The sequence below is a fragment of the Rattus rattus genome, chromosome 18 (assembly GCF_011064425.1).
Source record: "Rattus rattus isolate New Zealand chromosome 18, Rrattus_CSIRO_v1, whole genome shotgun sequence".
Classification (NCBI taxonomy): domain Eukaryota; kingdom Metazoa; phylum Chordata; class Mammalia; order Rodentia; family Muridae; genus Rattus; species Rattus rattus.
In genome coordinates, this window is record NC_046171.1 from 25,293,564 (window position 1) to 25,316,806 (window position 23,243).

Sequence of the window (23,243 nt, forward strand, 5' to 3'; positions counted from 1 at the left end):
TGGCAGGGCAATGCTGCTGTGCTTTTAACAGAAAGAAAACAAGCCTCAAGGTTTCCTGTCCCTGAGAAGACATCCGAGTGCTTCATATGTGTTTGAAAAAAACAGAGGACGTGTGCCTGAGATAAACCCAGGCTTGTTGCCAAGATTGATTGCCGGAGTCAAGGACTTGCACCAGATAGCCCTTTGGTTCAATAAACAAGAATCCCCGGATGCTAGGATTCTTCCCTCCCCCGCTCTTTGTCAAGTTTTTTTTTTTTTCTGCTTTTAGTTGATCTGTCTTTAAAAATAAAGTTAGAAAATTTAAATATATTTAAGACAGAAGAGTAAAGCCAAACGCCCAGCAGCAAAGCTCACTGACATCTTATTAATTTTATTCTGGTCACAGTCCACGGTGCATTCCTAAGAGATGGTCTCTCTTATGCACCCAGGAGGCTGTTATTACAGCTATGGAAAGCAGGAATCGTTCTTCAGTATCTGATATCTATGTTTAGCTTTTCTAATAGTTTTAGACACCCATTTGTCTTGCTAGTATGAATCAGTTTTACTCTAGACTGCATTTGGAGATGTCCCTTTTCCTCCTTTATACTATTGGCTGAAAATGGCCAGTCATTTAACCGTCAGTGTATGGAATGTTCCGGATTTCAGTTTTGGCTCATAGTTTCTTTGTTAGCACTTGTTTGTATCTCCACTTCTCCTAAAGTGTGTGTTATTAGAATTTAAGCCCCCAAATACCCTGGTGACAGGGAAGAAACTTTCCACCATACATCAGGGAGGAGGGGAAACCAGCTTGCTATTCTGGAGAGATCTCGGAACCAAACCGGGACAGCTTTCAACATATAAATGGTATTTAGGGGAGTGGGTGAGATTGCCTAAGGGAGGCGTGCCCCAGGTTAGAGCATTGTGGGAAGTAAACATTTAAAAATGGTCACTGGCAGGAGACTCTGCAGAGAAGACAGAGAAACTGAGGTCTTGGAGAGGGAAATCCAAGGGCTGAGTTGCAAGAGCCGTTTGAAGGACATGGCCCTGTTTAGCAGGTGTCACACTTATAAAGGATATGCAAATGATATGCAGATGTGAACATATAAAGCATTCTGTACGATCCCAAGGAAATGACTCAAAAGGTGCTTTATGGTGTGAGTCTTGTTAGGGAGAAGAAAAGGAAAGATGTTGGGGAAAAAACAATCAATGGCATTTATGTCATCCCCCTGTAAGGGTCAGGGAACACTGAGGAAGAGGGGGCAAGGAGTGTGTAGGAGCCAGGAGACAGGGTGACAGGCTTCAAAATGCCATCTAGACTTAACACAATTCTAGTCGTGAACTAACAACCACGGCTACCCACACTGACCTGCACAAGGCTGCCCTGTCAACCATCTGTCATGGCAGGGACGGCTCATGAGCCCTATCCCTTGCCGCTGAACTATTGGCTACTGATAGATTCTGAGAGAAGGGGCATCATTGTCATCACCAGGCTCTCATGGGCAGCTCCATGGTCACACAGATGACCCCTGTTTAAAGTACTCAGTGAGTCATTAAATAAAATGTATAGACATGAGTTAAGAGAGAGACAAACATCTACAGCAGGGGCACGCCCCCGCAGCCATTGGTCTACACGTGATCTAGCTTTCTTCTCTTCCTGTTGTTTCTCTGGAGCAATGGTTCATCTGGACCACAGTCTCAAGAGAATGGGTGTGCAGAGGCAGAAGAATGTGCAGTTCTAGTACAGGACCCTCTGCTAGTCTCCCCTGTTCCCTCAGCCAAACTGCACTGCCCCACCCTGTTGTTGTAAAAATATAATAATAAAGCATTGTGGTTCTTTTACCCCACTAGGTCCTGCACCTCAGTGCCCCAAGATATCTGTTGGATGTCTTGGCGGAAACACATCCCAGCCGCACACTTTCCTACACTCAAGCCCTCAATATATCATTTATACCTTTGTGAATTTGACTAGATATTTCACACAAGTGGAATCGTAATGCGTTGTTTTAATGTTTTTTTTTCCATTTGGCATATTATTGTCACAGTTCATCCGTGTTAGAGCATGTCAGAACTTCTGTTGTTCATGGCCACATCCAGCCATCTGTGGCTGGAACCTCAGAAGTGTGCTGGTGGACACTTGGCAGTTCTTCTGAATTACGCCCTCATTATCTGAATCTTCAAATTCTTTCTGACACATACTTAGAATTGCTGAGTTATGGCCGTTCTGTTTAGCGTTGCTTTTGACTAGTATCTAGTACTTAGTGGATAATTTGCAAAGCATCGTGTCATAGAACTCATCCATTGTCTAGGATTTGCCACGAACCCCCGCAAGGTAGATGTTATACCCACATCTTCCAGACAGCACAGGCGTTTTCAGAAAGAATAAGTGCTTGCCCATTTCCCACGGAGAAGCCCAACCATAATTTACTCTTCATCTGCCTCAAATCCCCCAGGCACAGAACGCTGAGTGCAGTTAATGGGAAAGTTTCACCCTTCCCTACCTTATGCTTCTCTTACCTCAGAGGTATCCTGTGAGGCTCTGTAAGCTGCAGGGGGAGGGGCAGACTCTTCAGCAGAGCAGCCAGAGACCACATTGCTGCTGGGTGGGTTGTTTGTTTTAAAGATGTATTTATTTACTTTGATACTCCTATTTTTTTTTAAGATGTATTTATTTATTATATATAAGTACACTGTAGCTGTCTTCAGACACACCAGAAGAGGGCATCAGATCCCACTACAGATGGTTGTGAGCCACCATGTGGTTGCTGGGAATTGAACTCAGGACCTCTGGAAGAGCAGTCAGTGCTCTTAACCACTGAGCCATCTCTCCAGCCCCGATAGTCCTATTTTTATAAAATCTACCTTGATTTATTTTTTTGTTTGTTTGTTTGTTTAGGTTTATTTTATGTACATGAGCACACTGTCACTGTCTTCAGACACACCAGAAGAGGGCATCAGATCCCATTACAGATGGTTGTAAGCCACCATGTGGTTGCTGGGAATTGAACTCAGGACCTCTGGAAGAGCAGTCAGTGCTCTTAACCACTGAGCCATCTCTCCAGCCCGCTGCTTGTTTTTTGAGACAGGGTATGACTGTGTATTTCTTGCTGGCCTGGAACTCTCTGGTCTAGAAATCACAGAGATCCACCTGCCTCTGCCTCCTAAGAGATACTGGGATTAAACATGAGTGTCATCATGTCTCGCCCATATAAAATAAAATTTTAGACAGAAAAATCTTCCCAGCTACAATTACAGGAAAGGCAGTTTCTTTCTGGCTTTGTTGTAAAGAACAAGATGCCATGATTCAAAAATTGAATAAGTATTTATTGTTCCAGAAGGTACATTGCTTTTTATACATATTTCATAAATGATACAGGATTGTACACGTGTTCCACATCTTGCTTGCCCCCCCTGCCTCCCACACCACCCAGATGATTTGCTCATTGCACTGTGCCATTCCTTCTTAAGAACCCTGCACACAAACAGGATAGATGGCTTAAACACAATCTACACGAGGAAAAGAATAGAGAGGTTGAACACCAGGAAGGAAGGAGGAGGCGGGCTGGGGACTGAGACATGCGTCCTCTCACTCACAGGCCGGTGACAGCTGGTGGTGGGAGCAGTGGCCCGGCTGGCCTTCAACCCTGCAAGGCACCTGGAATCTGGGTTTGTCCTCTGAAGGTTTTCTTTCATACACAATGATCCCAAAAAGAGGAGGCAAAAGAAACCCCTTGTCCCATGAGGAGGGGTGAATCATGTGAAGGGAAAAAAGAAAACCAAACACCCAGCCAGCTGTGCGGCAAGCCCCCCCCGTCCTCACCGCCATCCTGTCCCCAGAACAGTTAAAAACAGGACGCTAGGCAGAGCGCTTTGACTTCGAGCGCAGGTGCCGTCTGGTAAGATGGTAGAAATCACTCTGATAAGAGTGTAAGAGTAGTTCTGTCTCTCGCTAAGAGAAAAAGAAACAGGGTGGAGAGGACAGGCTACAGGAAGCCATAGAAAGGTATTCTGGGTAAAAAGAGAGCTGCACCCTTTGAGATCTGCCCTTGATTTACAGCAACTGGGGTGGTCGAGCTGTGAGGGCGCGTGATGGTGAGGAAGCTGTGTCTGGTGACCAGAGAGCATCCTGGTTCTGAGAGGCCGAGGAGCCGTCTTTAGCTGATCTGTAAACCTTACATCCTCCTCCTTTGGGAACAGGGATGAGCGCTGGCCTGATCCGTGGTATGCAGGAGGCGAGGGTTATCAACGGGGTCGGTGTAGGAAGGAAGGGATCTCCTCCTCCTCTCAAGACTACTTAGTAAAAAACAAAACAAAACAAAACAAAAAAAAACCCAAAATACAAAAAAACCCTCATGCAGTACTGCCACTGACTTCTAGACAGTGATTCGGAGCCCAGGAGACAGACATGAGATCTCATTAAGAGATAATCTAAGTGTCAATTATCAAACAATTATAAATTAATTCCAATGATTACGTGGGCAAAAGCAGTGTAACCGACCAATCCCAGGAGTAGGTGGGTGGTCAGGAAAGGGTGCAGGACGGAGACAGTCGGTAACCGCAGAGACTGGGGCCAGCTTAAAATGCAGGCTAACCGCACCGGCTCAGACTCTGCCAATCACGCATCAGAAGATTTGATTTTCTTATCTACTTATATATTCCTATGTCAAAAATAAGAAACTTTAAATTAAAAAAAAAAAACAAAATCTAGAGCTGAGTGGGGTGCTGGTGTGTTCGTGTTTTGCACACCCTGCAAAGATGCACGAAGCAAACCCAGCACCCCCTCGAGCTGTGACGTCATCACTCTCACCCAGAATCGGGTGCTCAAGACGAGATTCGCTAAGCCCTTTGCACTTGGATTCCAGGAAGCCTGATCCTCGGCATTTAAGATCCCTTTTTCCCTAAGATCCTTTTTGTGTTTTGTTTTTAGAATTAAAGGTAAAAACCCTCTACCCCCACACGGCCCCAGCTTCCACCTGCCATGCTTTAATTAAAAAGGCGTGAGTTACAAACAGGGGCGCTGTCTGCCGGGATTCACGCTCATCTCTCATCATTCCTTTTCTCCGATCTGTCGGAGGGGCAGATGTACTTGTAGCGGGTCTCTCAGTCTCTTAAGATCCATTTCTGCCTAAAATAGAAACAACAGGTGAGGAAGGGCAGCTAACGAAGCCTACAGGGACAGTGCCTACCGAGACGGCTCTCCTTCCTGACCATCCTCTCAGAGACTCAGAAAACCCTAAGTCGGATGTCTTTAGCCCAAGGCAGAGCTGCCCGGCCAGGCTCCCAGCAGAGCAGACCTGCTCAGGGGGGTAAGGAGCCCAGCCTAAGATTGCAGAGACCATGGTGCGTGACAGCATTTCTCCATACAGCTTTAGGAGGAGCGGGTCTTAATCCCTGGCATTTAAGACTTCATTCATTCATTTGATATCTATTTAAGTATTTTAGTCAGCAAAGTTTAGGGTTTTGTTTTTGTTTTTGTTTTTTGTTTTTTTGTTTTTTAAAAGATAGGGTCTTTCTGTGTTGCCCTGGCTGTCCTGGAACTTACTCTGTAGACCAGGCTGGCCTTGAACTCAAGAGATCTGCCCGCCTCTGCCTCCCGAGTGCCGGGGTTAAAGGGTGCACCACCAGGCTTGGCTTTGCTGTTGATGTAGTCTCACTCTGGAGCTTAGGTTAACCTCGAGCTCATGGAATCCTTCCTACCTCGGACTTCACTGTGAGTCTTAACACTGCTACAGCGGTATTAAGAGAGATGTGCAGTCAACGGAAGCATCCTTGAAGCCTGTCACATGCTTGGGTCTCATCCTTGGGTAGCTGTATTAGTTATCATGGGTGGGGCTAACGTTACTCTATTTGTATTGGTCCAGAGATGACTGGTCAGGATTACACGTGGCTCAGAGTGATGTCATGCAGCCACAGAAGGCAATGTGAGTGTGCACTTACCCACACTCTCTCTCACACACACATACATGTACATGATCATACACACTCACAAACACAGATACACACACATAGATGCACAGGCATACAGAGAGACAGACACACAGACAGAGGCACACACACACACACATGTGCACCACACATACACATACAAGCACATGTACTCATATGCTCACAAACACACAGACACACTCACACAGACATATACAAACAACACTTTCCTCCCCTCACAGACACACACACACACACCACACATACACACACACACTCACACAGACATACACATATACCACAGACACACACACACAGGTATGGACACACACACACACACACACACACACACACACACACACACACACACACACACACACACAGACACACACACACACACACACAGACATACAGACATACACATATACACACAAACAGACACACACACACAGGTATGGACACACAAAAAGACATAGACACAGACACACACACTCACCACACACACACACACACACACACCACACCCCAGAGAAGGGCGGCCAAGCACTCTGAGGAGGGAAGGCCTTCTGGGGACTGTTGTAAAGCTCTACAACCACAAGACTCTGGGGGGAAAGTGAGGGTTTACCCACCCAAGTCAAAGGAACTGCAGGAGTTTGAAGGAGGAGCAGCTTCTGTGAAAAGAAGCTCACATCCCCCAGCACGGCCTCGGCATGCACTGCCGAGCCCTCCCTGCTCTCCTCACAGCTCAGTTTGCTCTTGTGCAGCTGCTTCCGTCCAATTCACTTGGAAAGTCTTTGGATCAGTCATTGTAGAAAGATTAAAAAAAGAGAAAAACAACAAGGAAGCAGCAACAAAAAACTCTTCGGGTGACTCTAGCTCAAAACCAGGTGGCTCTGAAGAACTGACTATGAAAAAGAAACAAAGCTCTAAAATTTTCAGTGTGTTTGTGTCAACAATACAGTGGGGCTCACCATTTTCATCTGCTGAGATGAGAGCCGGAGCCGGTGTGGTGACGGCATAAGGCGCACGCCCAGTGCTGGTGCCTGAGGCTGAGGTAGGAGAGTCACCTGGAGTTAGAGGCCAGCCTAGGGCAGGCGTCCGACTGTCTCTCCAACAACAGCAGCCAGCAAACCCCGCTGGGGTGAGAGCACCTGCCTAGCGTGTCTGAAGTCCTCATCTCAACACTCAGCGTCTCCTAAACCTTCGGGGTAGTCAGGCCGAACACTTGGAAGGTGGAGGCAGGAGGACCAGAGTTTGAATCATCCACAACTGCTATACAGTGAGTTCAAGGACAGCCTGGGTCAGCACTGCCTTAAAACCATCAAACAGAACGATATCCTTCTAACAGGAAACCAACCTCCCTTCAGAAAACCAAAAACCAACCTTCTAGGTAAACGTCCATTGCTAAAGCTTTTTATTAACCACCTTTATACAGGAAATGGGGGCTGGACCCCTCCTTCAGGCTGTCTGATTGAAGGACCACAGTTACCAATAATAATGGTGCTGTGTAAGACGGGGCTGGGTTCATTTAATTCCTAGAGAACTTACCTGAGCAATTGCATCCTTGAGTTGATTGTATTTCTCTAGGTCAAAACGAGACTTTTTGGCTCCTTTATGGAAAAATAATAAGTATTGTCTGTCTCTGGCTTCAGGATAAACATATTCCTACAACACAAGGGAGAAATAGCCTATTAGTCGTCGGCAGTAGCACTCTATAAAGACACTCATTAACTGTGGTTGGTAATTCGGACTCCGTACGTTAAGTACACACAGACAGTCCAACATGCTGCGTGACACATTTAGTCATTTCCTACACATTTGTTTGCCTTTGTGCTCTCCTATGTTTCCTGGGCTGGCCTGGACCCTTGCCTCATCCCCCAGGCAGCTGGGACTTGAACACGTGCCCTGTTCCAGGCTTTAGCTGTTCTTTCTCAGCTACTGTCTATTCATTTCCCATTGCCCTGTAGACCCCCAGTGCTGCTGTCTCCTCTACCATGGCTAAGCTGGGATGGTGATAGGTATGTGCTAGCAGGCCTGGATTCACCAGCTTTCATTATTTCAAGGGATTTGCTGTCTTACAAAGACCCTTTATGTTGAGAACGAATGTAGCCATCACTGTAACGACTCCGAAGTGTTTAGATGAAGCTTAACAGTCGTTTAGCTCATGGTGCTAATTAGAGATGCTAGTTAGGTAAGCTAATGTTTAACCTAAGAAATTATGTAAATCGATTGGCTAAATGTTTCTGGTCAGAGGTGTGACCAAATTGTTTACACTGCTATGTCATAACTTGTCACTTGGGGGCAGTAACAGGATTCTGGAAGTCCAGTGGAGCATGGAACCCAGGACAGACACAGCATTAAAGATACAAGTACGAGGCAATGAAGGAGAGTTGCCACTGAGCTCCAGACTAGCACCGCAGTGCTGCAAAGCCCCAGTGACCGTGTACAAAGCTGAGCTTTCTGGGGCAGTGTCACCCCTGCCACCCCTCCCTCCCAGTTCAAACTGGCCTAGAATTCTCTGTGTAAATCAGGATGACCTTGAACTTACAACACTCTCCTGCCTGTTACCTACGTGCTAGACTGTGGTTGTGTGACACGTACCTAGCATCTTCTGTATTTCCACTGTTAGATAATCCAGATAATTTAGTTTTCACAAACAGCTACTCACAAATGAACTCAACAGACGGGAATGTGATAGGAACGTTTACCGGAAAGAGAAGCTTGGGGCCAGGACACATTGGGGTTCAGTTCACCTTAGCCAAAGGTGCACAGACATTTTGGCAGATGTGAGAGGGCTTAATCTTTTCATAATCGAAGAAATGCAAAAATCCACAAATGCCATTTTAAAAGTTTTAGACTGGCAAGAATATATCAAAAACTGTTTCTGAATTGAAGTGTAGCTGGGAAGGTTCTAGTGGGTGCCCAAGTGTGTGGCTCTGTTTCTTCATCTGTTCATTTTATTTAGCCCTCGAGATGTAAGGAACCACGTTACAGGGCAAGGGAGCGAGACGTGAACAACGCCAGGCTGGGCAGGCGTGAGGGAGCACACGGGTAACCCGGCACACGGAGGCCCAGGCAGGCACCAGGCCACATGGAATTACAAAGTGTGAACTGTTCCCCAAAGCAAACAAACCACACCTTTTCACACGCACACACAAAGCCAAGTAAAGGGGGATATTATAGTCTCCTTTGACGGAAAAGACACTGAGCCAATAATAGTGAGACAGCAAGAAATAGAAAAGAATAGTTCACCGCAGTGTCTCAAGAGAAAAGGGAGACAAGGAGCTGTAGAAAAATGATTAAACATTCCCGAAAGATGAGAATTTAAGTAAGCTTTGAAATAGGACAGAAAGGAATAGTGAGAACTTTCCAGACTGAAGATGGCATGAGAAGGGGAGGGGGTGGGAGGGCAAGGCAGGGGAGGGAAGGAGAGGGGAGATCTTTATGTCAGGGATAGTTTGTTGTATTTAAAGCCGTGAATTACCACTAAAGACAGACTGATCAGAGTTGATCTGTCACTGGGTGTGGTGGAGTGTGGGGCTCAGGTATGGCTCAGTGGTAGAGCGTGGGGCTCAGCGGTGGAGCATGGACAGAAAATGAAGCCAGTAGGGCTGGGGAGGTAGCTCAATGGTAGGGCACCTGTCTAGTGTATATGAGGGTTTGAGCCTCAGAACTTTAAAAATAATATTACAAACAGCAAACAAATAACTAAATATTAGCAAAAAGGCGAACACATCCCCTACAGAGGCACACCGTTCTGTTCTTACTTGCCTTACCATGCTCTTAACTCTGGAAGCATCTATGCACATGAGTCCTAGTGGCCTGCACTTCCCTGTCCATGTTTAGCACCCCCGACCATGCCGACACCTAACTGAGAGTTGTCACGTGAACTCCATTCCCAGTCTGTAAAAGGAGGCGTGGAGAGGGACCCTCACCTGGCGCGTCATTACAAAATACGCATACATGGCCATGGCGCTTCCATACGTGATGAAGTAGGTGACCGGTTCCATGATGTCCCAGGAGTATTCCCACCAGGTAAGCCGGGCCAAAATGCCAAACTGTGTGGCCATGTAGGCAAGGCCTCCCCATAGCACCAGAGTGGTCCTCTTCTCCGCTTTCCTGCTAATTTCAATCCGTACCTATGGGGCACACGTGGACAACATTAGTCACTTGCTTTTAGAGCCAACTCACAAACTCTTTAAACTGCTCTACGTCCATTAAAGGAACAGGGCCTTCCGGCAAGCTGGAGTCGATTCCAGCAAACGTAACCTAATAACAGCTGCAGGGCTCACTGAACAGAATGTCTGTAGCGACAGCAAAGATTTCTGTGTGCTTTATTAGAGTTTTACCCTGGAAGTGGGTTCGTCCACCTGCAAGGCTAACTTTTTTTGAAAGAGAAGAACAAAAGCCGCGACATCTGCTTATGGGTGTGCTGGACGTCATCCATTATCTGCTTCAGTTCAAACGCCGACGCCAGGACAACAGAGTGAGCAGTCTGTGGGTGCTGAGTGAATGGACTCAGGACGACGTCTGCAGAATCCCCTCTAACAAGGGACACAGACGAGGACACCCCAGGATTGTGCTACATGGTGGTATCGATGTAGTAACAACTGTCTTTACGAGAGCACAGGCACAATGTGAAAGGTACTTATTCTGCTCCTCAGTCCTGATTATCCAGTTTCTTAAAATGAAAATATAGTCCCATGCCACACTGTCGTTTTGGTCAGTGAGGGACCCCATATACGATGTGCTCCCAAAAGACAGTGTGTGATTCACATGTTTGTGGCGATGCTGGCGAAAGTAAGGCCACTGCACTGTTAGCACATCAAAAGGTGATGTGATTCTTGAAGAGAAGCTACGCTATGGGGAAGGTGATTCTAAACACCTCTGCTTTCTGTTGCTATGTTAGAGGCTGTTACACAAGCCTCATATGTGCAGGATGACCGGATCTTAAGACTGTAATGAGAGCCCAGCTGACTGAGGACATCCACCATCTCTGTGCAAATACACCCTGTGAGGTTCCCACAGTGGAATCTCGTAGAGACATTTCTCAGAATGTGTCCCCGTCAGTAAGTGAGCTGTGGCTGCACCGGCAATGTTACAAACATTCAGGTTAATGTTTCTAAAAAGTGAAAGGAGAAAATCAGTCCTGGGCCTACAACTGTAGTGTCCTTCGTGTGTAAGTACAGACGAGTACAGGTGTGTGAATGACACATTAAAACCTGAATCATAGTGGCTGTGAGGTGCTCAGTGGGTAAGGGAGCTTGCCAGCAAGGTTGATGATGTGAGTTCGATTCCTGGGACCCACACTTAAGGGAGAAAACAGACTCCTGCCTGTTGTCCTCTGCTGTCTGCATGAGCTCACTGTGTCGTGCGGGTGTTGGCAGATTTATAAATAAATAAATGAAACCTGGATCATATCTACACTGCTTTAGGGTTTATTTTCTGTATCAATAATACCATAGACATTTCCTATAGCACAACTTTACATAAATAGTGTCCCATATACTATTCATCTGACACCCTCTACAACCAGAAGCTCTCGGGGTCAGCAGTAATTCTAGTCTTTGTATCAGCAGTGGTAAATCTGGTACGGGGCGGTACAAATGGACCTTGGGGTTCTTGGTCTATCACTGAGCTTCAATTTCCTTTCTTCTGGCTGTGATGGAAACTTTTTTAGTGGTTCAGACCAAAAAGTTAATGGACCAATTTGAACGAGTGGTCCGGATTGTATCACAGTGAGACACAGAAGCCCATGCGTACTGGGGGAAAGGGTAATGCAGGGGGAGGCTGAGGGAGTCTCACCTTCTCCAGGGGGGCCAGCTGCTGTCTGAGGTCCTCTAACCTCTCCACGAGCTCCCGCTCCTTATTAAGCTGATGCTGCTCAATGCACAGTGTGGTGTAGAGCTGCTGGACCAGGGTCTTCACATCGTTCAGGGTCTCTGCGTTTTCATGGCTCAGGAGGTCTAAAAGGAAGGGTTGTGATGGGGTCAGGATGTGATGTATGAGAGAAGAATAAAAAAAAAAAAACCTTAAAATAAAATAACAATTGAATATCTTGGCCAGGAGATGGCTCAGTGGGCAAAGGTGCCTGCCACCAAGCCCGATGTCCCGAGTTCAATCCCAGGGAACAACGTGGTGGAAGGAGAGAAGTAATTCCCATAGGCTGCCCCCTGACTTTCACATGTGCACGAGTACGCACACACTCAAAGCATGTGCACCTGCACACCTACATAAATAAATACAAATGTAGGCAGCACTGAACACTTTAAATGCTATTCCCAGAACTATTAGGAAATGATACGGCCATTCCATCCACTACAGGAGACTTCCAGCATTAAACTGAATCTCTGCTTTTTAAAAAATCAGTCTGCATATCAAGGAAGTATAGTCACATGAGGGCAACTCCAAACCTTGAAATCAACACCCACTATTTTATTCATGGACGTTCAAGTTCTACGAATACAGACATGGCCAAGGGAAACTCGAAGGGTAACCCCCCGTGGTGGGTGTGGCTGGGGACCTTGTGTAGCCCGTTCAATCCTCAGTCCTAAAAAGCAGTAATATCCCAACAGACACAATTGCATATCTCAAAAAGTTAATCACAGTAATCTGTGCAAGGCCAGGGTGTAGACTGGAGAGTAAATGATGAAGCCTTCAACGTGGAATCTTCCGGAGCTTCAGTAAATGTTTACAGAGTCAGCGGTGATGTGGACAAGACTCTGTGACTCTTGAAGTCATCATGACAACAGGACCCACCCTGAGGCAAAGCGGCAATCTCACATGGGATACAGCATTTCCACACAAGGACACGCCATTCTGGATGGCGTTTCTTCTGTAACTTGTCCGGAACCTTCCTGTGATGTGGTGGAACCCACCGCTCCTAACTCCCAGGCCGAGAGCTGAGCCAAGGTGTATCTGCTGCAAGCCCCTGCTCCCCCTGCAACTCGGCCTCTTTCGAAAAGATAAATCCTGAAGTTGACAAGAAGTCTCTGTGGATAAAAGGGTTCTCTCCCAAACAGTACCCTGTGCTGTGTTGGTTTGAGTGAGGATGGCCCCATAGGCTCGGCTGTTTGAATGCTTGGTCTCCAGTTGGTGGAACTGTTTGGGGTCTCCAGTTGGTGGCCTTGTGGAAGGAGTGTGTTATGGGAAGTGGGCTTTGAGGCTTTAAGCCATGCCCAGTGTGCTCATGGCCTCCTGCTTTTGGGTGGAGATGCAGCCCTCAGATGCGCTCTAGTTCCATGCCTAGTTGCCCGTGTGCTTCCATGGTCCCTAGTTGCCCATGTGCTTCCATGGCCCCTAGTTGCCCGTGTGCTTCCATGGCCCCTAGTTGCCCGTGTGCTTCCATGGCCCCTGTTATGATGGCTACCATGAGCAAACCCTTGGTCTTTGTGTTTGATCAGTCTTTGGAAACAAGGTTTGCATTTGTTTTACAATAAAGGAAACTTCTATTAGCAAGTCATTAAAATGTGTTAGTTAAAAAACCCTCAGGCTATGGGTTCTACCATTCAGAATTAATTAGTTAATTGATTAAGAGACAATGTCTCATTATGCAGCTTAGGCTGGCCTTGAATTCATCTCACGACCCTTCTACCTCTGTCTCCTGAGCTGGGATCTCAGGCAAGCATCCCCATGCCTCTGAACTGTAATTTTCCATCAGTCTTCCCGTGCTCACTAAGGTGGTACATCCCCCCCACCCCCACTCTGCTGGGTTGTTTTCTCATTCCACAGTGTTTTTTCTTCTTCTTTAAAATCTGAACTCTGATCCACACTCCCTCTGTCGCAACAGTTCTACATCTTGTCCTCCCATACATTCAAAGTTGCATGTAAAAACTATGTCAAAAGATCAAGACTCCAAGTCCTGCTGGCAAATCAGAAAACAAGCATTGGAGGACTGGGGTGGGTGGGTGGGTGGGGCACAGGACGGACAGATGATGGACAGGGGAGGGGGATGGAGGGGGTGATACACGGATACAGGACAGACCTCATCCAAACAAATACAGCAGGGTGGTTGTGGAGGAGGAATTCCTTACTAACTGGCACGGAAGGGCCCTAGAGCCTCTTACTAGGTGAGGGAAGTGGGTTAGTTAGGCTTTTATGCCTGGTCAATGTGCAAAATCGGAGTGTTTTTCCCAGAATGCATTTCTCTGCATGGCTGTGAGATTTTTGGGAGGAGAAGTGAAGCCGACAGCACCACACTTGGACGATGCTGAGGTTAGGAATGAGGCCGACCAGAGATGTCTGCTGCTACCAGCTGCACCCGCTCCCCCGCGTTTGCAGCATTTGTTGGTTAGCAGCAAACCCAGGCCCAGAACCTTCTAAAAATGGCCTGTCCAACATGGGGCCACTAGCCACATGCTTCTGTATATTTTTAACTAATGAGTAAAACGTGTATATATATACATATATATATATAACATATATATGTATATATATATATGTATACTTTTTATAATGAGAATACAAAATCTACTCTTAGTGTTGTTCAACAATACAATGCGTTGGTGAACTTTTTCAACTTCTGTTTGTTTGTTTGTTTGTTTAATCTTCTGACTAACACTCTATACCTTCCCAGGTGCTAAATTTAAATTACTGAAAAATCCAGCTCTTCAGCTACAGTCTACTTACTTATGTATTATATTTGACAGGGCAGAAACGAAACATTTTAATATCACAGAGTTTTCTTTTTGGGCACTGGGAATTAAACTCAAAGCCCTGTGCCGGAAAGTCCCATTTAACAACACAGAAGGATTTCTCTACTACATTAAAGTGCTTCATCATAGTTTTCCATTAAAACCTGGACGCACATGTATTTCCAGGTTCTTAACGACCACGGTTCATCCATGGTGCCAAAGCATCAACATTTCTGACTTTTCCCTGATCCTCTGAGCTTCCCTTTTAGATCCTCTCTTCTTCAGCTATAGCTGTAACTGTCAGTGGTCTTCTTCCTACCATGAATATTTTCATGCCTGTGTATGGGTACATGTGTATTCATGTATGTGCATGTGTGTGCAGAGGCTAGAGGACAGCCTCAAGTGTCATCCTCAGAACATGGTTCACTACCTTTGACACAGGTCTGACCTGGGGCTTACCATTAGGTTAGACCACCTGGTCCGTGAGCCCCAGGGATCTGCTTGTCTCTGCCTCCCCAGCTCTGGGTACGGCCACCACGCTGGACTCTTCCTACATGTTCAGAGAACTGCGAATGAGGCAAGCACTTCCTGACTAACTTTCTCCCCAGCCCCTTTAATCTTATAATATTCACACGGCTCTGCTCCATGAACTGAAATGTGACCAATAAATGATACAAATAGTACGTGTGATATGTCGCCATTTGCCCAAAACATGCTTCTGTGCCATAAAGGAAAGCTGGGGAAGGGGATTGGGTGAGTTTATGTAAGAATATTTTAGACTTTGGGAGCTGAACCTTATGAAGGTGTTACCCATTACATCATAACAACAAAGTAACATACCACCCAATGCTTACTAACAGCAACTTAAAAACTGGACAGTGATAAGCTATAGGTCACAGAGATGGATTCTACCTGGCCGAAAGTGAAGTTATCTTTTGGAGTCTGCACTGGTAAAGCCTTAGTAGAGTCAGAGTTTATGATTCATTTGTCAGGTTGCCTTAACAAGGATGATGTGACTGTAAGGTACTGTCGAGACACAGGTGACAACTGTAACCCCAACCCCTGACCTGGAGAAGTCACTGAAGATGAAGTCATAGGAAATGCAAAAGCTTAGCAATGGCTTAGCAATAGAGCTAAGGGCTGGATCCTGCATGCTACACACACACACACACACACACACACACACACACACACACACACACACACACACACACACTGTTATGTACACACACTGCACACACCAGCAGTCCCAGAATAATAACGGCAGAGAGCTATGCTAATATAATGAGCTATAACTTGGCTCTCTGGTCTCTAACAAGGCAGTCATTATCCCTGGTTAGTTTGCCTTTTCGACCTCGCTCCTGAGCCATATCATTAGGAAGTGAGCTAGCTCTCCAGCTTCCTGGATGGCTAAATGGGAACTGGCTTTAGTGGTGCCAATCTTGATGATTCTCCTAGTGGGGAAGTCGGATCCTCTTGTGACATGGGTTCCCTTCCTTTCCAGGAAGAGAAAGGCGGTTAGCTGCCTTTCTATGGTCTCACTTCTGTTTGAGATGTCAGTGGCCACCAGCCGTGACTACTAAAGAATGTGCCAGCGTTGGTGACTAGCCCTCCTCTATGACACATCTCCCTGTTCCAACCTGGAATACAGGTCCTCTTGTTCCCCTGGCTCAGGCACAGGGATGTCAACATTTAAGGACCCACACCACCTACAGCCCTTGTAAACATGGCATGTGGCCATTCTGGGCTGAGAATGAGCCCTCTGTCTTTGGAGCCTGGCATGTGTGATAGTTTATACGACATCCAGAGTATTTTTAGTTCTCAAAAGCCACACTATGCCACCACACACACAATTTTTTAAAGCTATGTATGAAGCCAGACATGTGGTGACAGCAGAAGGGGAGGGGTAGGATGGTGGAGAGGGGAAGGGTGGTAAAAGGGGAGCAAGGGATGGTAGGAGAGGGGAGGGTCGTGGGAGGGAAGGGGTGGTAGGAGAGGGAAGGGGAGGAGAGGGAGGGGTGGTAGGAGATGGGGAGGTGGTGGAGGGGAGGGATGGTAGGGGAGGGGAGGGGGGCCATAGGAGAGGGGAAGGGGAGGGGGTGGTGAGGGAGGGTCGTAGGGGGGGAAGGGGTGGTAGGAGAGGGAGGGGTGGTAGGAGATGGGGAGGGGTGGTAGGAGAGGGGAAGGGGTGGTAGGAGAGGGGAGGGGTGGTAGGAGATGGGAGGGGTGGTAGGATTGATAATCTGAGGCTGGCCTCAGCTCTATAGTAAGACTGGCTCAAAGACCAAAGATAAACAACAACAACAACAACAACAAAATCTTCCAGAATCCTGTTGAGTTTACCAAACCCCACCCTTTGGGTTACAGTTCCCTCCATAGATTTTAGACTTTTGACCCCTGAGAACTTCATATCCCAATCAATTTCTAGTGAAGCTGGGCAGATACCTCATAGTTTTGAGTCACAGAAAAAGAAAAAAAAAAATCGCCCGTGAATCAAATATTAATTCCTCCTACAATCAGTTTCTGCTTTAGTTTTCCTTAATCTGCTTGAGAGCAGCTTTATTAAAAGAGAGAGAGGAGAGAGAGAGAGAGAGAGAGAGAGAGAGAGAGAGAGAGAGAGAAAGCATTTATTTCCGTTTGAAAGCACCGACACATTATTGGATCATTATTTGGTCATTATGCCAAATGAAAGCCCTTAGTGTGTGCACTGTATATGGAAACTCGCATCTTTACTTTCCTGAGTGTTACACTTCACTCGTTCACTCGTTCATTCATTCTTTTCCTGTTGTCAGACAAGGAAGTCTGGCCTCTGGCAAAGAAAATGTTCCCCATTTGGTTCCTTAATTCCTTCAACATGGAGTGACCGTGAGTCACGGAGCCCGCCTTCTCAGAGGGCGTTTACAGAGAAAAAGAAGAGGCAGAATTCAGAGGCTAATCCCTTTCAGTTTGTTTGGAGCCAGAGGAAGAACGAACAGGATCCTTTGGGGTGTCATGGGCAAGCTGACATGATGATTTTAACATGAGAAAATGGAGGAGAGGAAGGAGGGGGGGAAGGGACCACGATGGGACGTGGGGTGATCTGATCTGGTAAGGCCAACATGGACTGTATTGGGGGTGTCAGACTTCCACTCTGAACATTTTCTTTGATTTTTTGAGACAAAAATTTGCGTGTCCCTTACTGTCCTGGAAGTCACCGTGTAGATCAGGCTGGCCTTGAACTCATAGAGGTCAGCTTGCCTCTGCCTCCTAAGCGCTGGGGTTAATCGTGTGTGCCTCTACGGCCTGGCTTTAGTAAAATTCAAAGAGTAGGATTAAAAAGAGATGTCCTAGGAGGGTGGTTCTCGACCCCTTTAGGGATGGCATATCAGACGTCACATTGAGATGCACAACGGCAAACTTACACTTATGGCTTTTATGGTTATGGGTCCCCTTTAGGGATGGCATATCAGACGTTCACATTGAGATGCACAACGGCAAACTTACACTTATGGCTTTTATGGTTATGGGTCACCAGACTATGGGGACTGTGTTGAAGGGTAGCAGCATGAGGGAGGTTGAGAACCTCTGGCCTAGGAAGTTCGTGTATGAGCAGAGACTGTGGAAGGGGCATTCGGAAGGGGAGATGACAAATATCTCAGGGCAAAGAGAGAGAGAGAGATGGTCCAGAGACATAAGAAGCAATGCTATTTCAGAGGGGCTGCTGGGCATCGACACAGGGCAGAGCCACAGGGAGCTGGAGATGAAAAAAACCAGCAATGCTGAGGCACACGGTTTACGTATGTGTGTGTGTGAGAGTGTGTGTGTGTGTGTGTGTGTGAGTGAGTGTGTGTGTGTGTGTGTGTGTGTAAAACAGGCCACTGAAGTATTACCTTGCTTTGGTGCCCTCTTAAAATGTGTCCCCAAGATGAACACCACTTTCCCCCTCCACACATAAATAAGTAAGTATGTGTATGTCAGAAGTTCCTAAGGGTCATGGACAGCCATAGGACTTGGAATATTCTGAGTTTTACAGTGGGGACTATGAATTTAGCAGCAATCTGGATTCCTTGAAATCTGGTCCTTTTTTCATGTTAGTGATATCTGTCAGAGCCTGCCAGTAGCTGTTTCCACTCAGTCATGGATCACAGAGATAATCAATCAACGGTCTATCATATGCTACATGTGTTGCTAGTGAGTTTTGTTTGACACCGTGTTTTACATATGTGCATTTAACTATGTCTAAAAAATACCCAGCTGTGTGTTGTAGATGAGATTATCAGAAATTTATGATAAAGCAGGCTTTGTGTGAGATGATTTTGTTCAGTCATATGTGATGTGTTTAGGTTCTGTATATGCTTAAAGTAAACTTAGACATACTTTTGTAAGTCAGGTCTATCTAATACAGTTTGTATTAATAATTCCCGTGCACTTACTAACCCAAGTCATGTCTGTACAATACCTGACTTTAGACTGCTGGATGTGAACCATCAGAGAAAGAAAAATGACTAATACCTAGCACAGTGTTTAATAGAACAGAGAAACCCTTACTTAAGCATAGAGATTCCCTGCATGTTAGTTTAGTATGTAAGAGTCACATGTCCCGTCATGATAGACAGTGTTCCTCTGGAACTGTAAGCCAACTGAGATCCTTCTGCAAGGAAAGGGAAAGGCTGGTGGGTTAGTTCAGTGGGTCAGTGGGTCAGTGGGTCAGTGGGTCACGGTGCCTGCTGCTGAGCCTGAGCACCAGAGCTCGGTCTGAGGGACTGCTGCCAGGTATTTGATCACACTGTGAACCTTGAGATCGTGTTAGTCACTGAAAAGTCCTGCTTCTAGTGGTCTGCTCAGCCCTGGAGCAGGGCTTTCTGTAAACAGGATTAAATAAAGTCAGCCATTGGTCAAGAGGCAGAGCAAGCAACCAGCCACAGGGGTGGAACACACACGTGGAAAGGTGGACATCGGGCTGGAGGGTGTTACGCCAGCAAGGAGAAGGAGAAAGAGCTTTCTCCTCTGGCACAACGGTGGAGCAGGAAGGTTAGCTGGTGCTGCTCCTGCCTCTGTGAGCTGTCACCACAGTCTGGGTCCTGAGTTTTCAGTTGGTAAACAGAATGTTTGGCATTTTGTTTTAAAAACAAGGTACTTTCATGATGGAGGAAAAGAACTGATTCCCAAGAGTTGTCCTTTACTAGTATGCAATGGTAGACAGACAGACAGACAGACAGACAGACACACACACGTATAATAAAAAATATTTAAAGAGAAGAAAAAACGGGTCAGGAAGGAGCTTATGGTTAGGACTTTCTCGTAAGTGAGATGGAATGAGCAGGCTCTCCAGGACTGAGCTGGAAGTCAAGTGTTGAAGGTGTAGCCAGACACTCATGCGCTCTGAACCAGAACGGTTCCCTGCACTGAGTGGGAAGACAGTGTCGTCTGTTCCCAGGCTACTCATGGGAAAACGAAGTTCTTCCCAAAGGTCTTCCACATTAACAAACCTTACTCAAGCTGTTTTTACCTCTCTTTGGTGGCCGTACGTGGTATGTTAAGTCATTAATGACAAGCTTAAAGTCATCGAGGAGCAGGAGGTCTATCCCCGTGGAGGCAGCAACTCGAACACCATCTGTGAACGATTTAAATAAAACGTGTCATGGGTCCATAATTATTTAAGAACGATTAGAAAAAAACACAACATAAACCCCCAAATCTCAAATAGCTTTAAAGTGCCCTCATCTCTTCTACATCTCTGTTAACTTTGCTCACCCCAGGCCTATGCTGGGCAGAGGTGAGGTTGTATAACAGACGCTCTTTGTGTTTAGGCCAAATTGGATGATTTAACAGTCGCTCTCCCTGCAGCTGTGGCAACTGTTGCTCACAAAGAGACCGACCGGGCTCAGCTGGAATCTGCCTCACCTACAGAGTGGTATGATGCCCGCCTTTACCTTGGAAGCTGGTGAGTAACCATGGTACTCAGCCACCATGGAGAAGTTGCTAATTAATTCAGCAGGGAGGGATGGGATTGGGAGCAAAGTGCAGCAAATGGCTGTGCCTAGGATGTGACTAGGTGAGCTTGGAGTGTTTAAAGCAAGCAGTTAAAACTCAAAGGACGGAAGTCGGCAGCTTTCGTAGCTGGTGACCCCAGCGAAGGGTAAATGGGTACTTACTTGTCTCAATCTTTCTGTAGGTTTGAAAGACTTTTCTAAGTCAAAGCGAAAACAATTTTTTTGGCACTTAAATAAACAGATGTTACATCAAATGAGAGGTTTTAGTGTCTTATTGTACACTCTCAAATCACAGACTCTATTTTGGTAAACATTTGAAGGTTCAATTGCCGGAAAACATATTCCGAGCCTACGGTAATGACAAGAGGCCTCAAAGACATGAAGTGTGACTGTCCTTGTGGTGACATTCGATGTGAGCTGCTTTTGAATGAGACTCCCTGTGGGCACACATCTGCTGATACGGAGTCGTTATGTCCCTGGACCACTGGGACGGAAAGGGCTTTGTCGTCCACGCTTGCAAAGCAAAAACTCCCATGCGTTCTGATGCTAACAGGACAATATCCTTTTGTACCGAGCTGCTTGGGGTGGGGCATGAGGAGGAGGAGAAAATTAAAAGTGGGCCCGACTATACCTGGGGAGTAGATGGCGACGCGGTCGATTCCCCGATCCTCCTCTTGCAGTTGTCGTAGAAACACCCCGACGGAGTCCGAGATAGGCTTGAGTGTGAACTGGCAGCGTTCGCGCCGAGAAGGTAGCCTCACAGATATCACCGGTAAACCATTTTGATAAACCACCGTCACGTCTGAGCAAAAAGACCCACAAACATACAACGGTTAGATTTTATTGTAAGTAAAATCTCCTCATCGTTTTCCCTACTTGTGGTGGGAATACACACTACCATTAGTGTGACTTAAGATGTTTTTAAGGAAGGTTTAAGAACAAGAATTTTTAGAGTTAATCTGGGAACAGACTCACTGGAGCTCGAATAGATCAAGGGACTCTGTTTCAGATATGGAAAAGTGCACAAGGGGCTTGTCTTCTGAGGGGGCCAGAGAGATGCTTTTGTGGTATACAACACAGGGGGCTCTGGGTGTGGCTGAGTCACGGCCTGGTCCTATCTGGCACGGTTCTAGTAAGTAGCCAAAGGAGCAGATGCAGGGGATTGACCTGGAGGAGGTCTTGCCATCCAGAGTCCCAAAGTCTGCCGAGAACTGAGACTCTTCCTCAGAATGATAAACTTACGGTATAACAGAATAGCTAAATATTCAGTTATACGACACAGACGCAAAGCAATAAGACACAAACCAGCCCCTTTGGGGTGCATGTGAGCATCCTCGTAAGACCAGCCGGGAGTGAACGCGGAACAGAATCTCACAGCGTTGACGTACGAAGGGGAGAACCGGAGCCACCAACAAGCTACACCGTAGGAACTGCATTCCTTATTCCCTTCTCCTTTCTTGGCAGTTTTGATGCACAGAGCCTTAGTAAAATGAATCTCAGAAAACCTTTTCTAAGAATAATTTTCAGATATATTTTTAAAGCAACGTTTTCAGTCCCAAGCCTCACATTAGCAGCTAAACACTTAAAGTTGAAGCCAGAAGGAGAGGAAAAGGCTTTGGAGTAGGAACTGGGGTTGCGTCTTGGCGCGGGATCTTTGGGAATTACATAACTTCCCTTGGCTTCATGTCTTTTTTTTCCTACATAGAGAGTGGGCTCCTAATTCTCAGAATGTTGTAAGGAAGAAAGGAAACAAACCACTCTAGCAGCGCACGGACTGGCCACGAAGTGCTAATGAGCTCACTTGAAGCATCGAAAGGCTCCTCTGTTGTTCTCAGAGCACCGCACACCTCAAAACTAGATCAGGAGGAACTGCTTGGAGATTCAGAAAGCATCGGACTTCCCAGAGCTGCTCCCATGCTCTTGCCTGTCTCAACAACAAACCCCCAACTATTCTCATTTTCAACGGACATTTGATGACTGTCTCAAAAACATCCCCACGATTCCCCACAATTCCCTCAGCCCCGCCACTGCAAAGCCCTAGGCTTTGTAGAGCTCCTGTATCGGATTTTGTCGTATCAAGGTGCTACTGGTGCTCTATGACAAGCAACTCTTTGTAAATGGCGGCTTTCCCCTGGCATGGTTGATACATCCATGCTCTATGCGACCGTAGTTCATTTGTTTGTATCACTGAGCGGTATTTTTAAAAATTCTAGGTTAATGGAAAGTAATGGGTCCACCCTCGTATCTCCATCCTCCCACGCCCTATTCCGGTGTAAAACCCACTGCAACTTCTCTTCACGCCCTTGACAGAAAGTCTTAGCTATCATCAATGAAGCTTCTACGATGACTGGAATGTTCTCGTGCCACAGTTAGCGTCCATCTGTGGCAGATTCAGCCTCCTGCAAATTGGTATTTGTGAAATCTTTGGGCCTACACTGAACAAAGCACGCATTATTCTCTAAATACTAAAGTGACTGTTCGCAAAGCATTTGTGCTTCGTTCAGTGCCCCAAGCCGCCACCTCCTTTCTGTCTGAATGACTGTTGCACAAATGCACTTCCAGTGGGTTCTCTCCATTTTTGTATGTCTGAGAAAGTCGCTGCACCTTGAGTTTTGGAAGATATTTTTAGTGTGTAAGAGAAAATCTAGCTGACAGATTCTCTTCTCCCCTTTTGGCACTTTTGGAAGAATTAGCTCCATCATCCTGTCGTACCTGGAATATGGAGTTCGGGCGTTTT

General features: G+C 46.4%; 1 protein-coding gene across 1 annotated transcript in view; it reads right to left on the reverse strand.

Moving 5' to 3' along the window:
* Positions 1 to 3,279: 3,279 nt before the first annotated feature.
* The window catches only part of Mcu (mitochondrial calcium uniporter), a 165,972-nt gene continuing 146,008 nt past the window's right edge, over positions 3,280 to 23,243 (reverse strand). Inside the window, exons 3-8 of the mRNA XM_032888810.1 lie at positions 21,138 to 21,308; positions 20,023 to 20,127; positions 11,707 to 11,867; positions 9,837 to 10,040; positions 7,450 to 7,566; positions 3,280 to 5,101 (exon numbers count right to left, since the gene is read on the reverse strand). Of these exons, the coding sequence (XP_032744701.1) occupies positions 5,024 to 5,101; positions 7,450 to 7,566; positions 9,837 to 10,040; positions 11,707 to 11,867; positions 20,023 to 20,127; positions 21,138 to 21,308 (836 nt within the window). The 3' untranslated portion in view covers positions 3,280 to 5,023. The remainder of the gene's footprint in view (positions 5,102 to 7,449; positions 7,567 to 9,836; positions 10,041 to 11,706; positions 11,868 to 20,022; positions 20,128 to 21,137; positions 21,309 to 23,243) is intronic.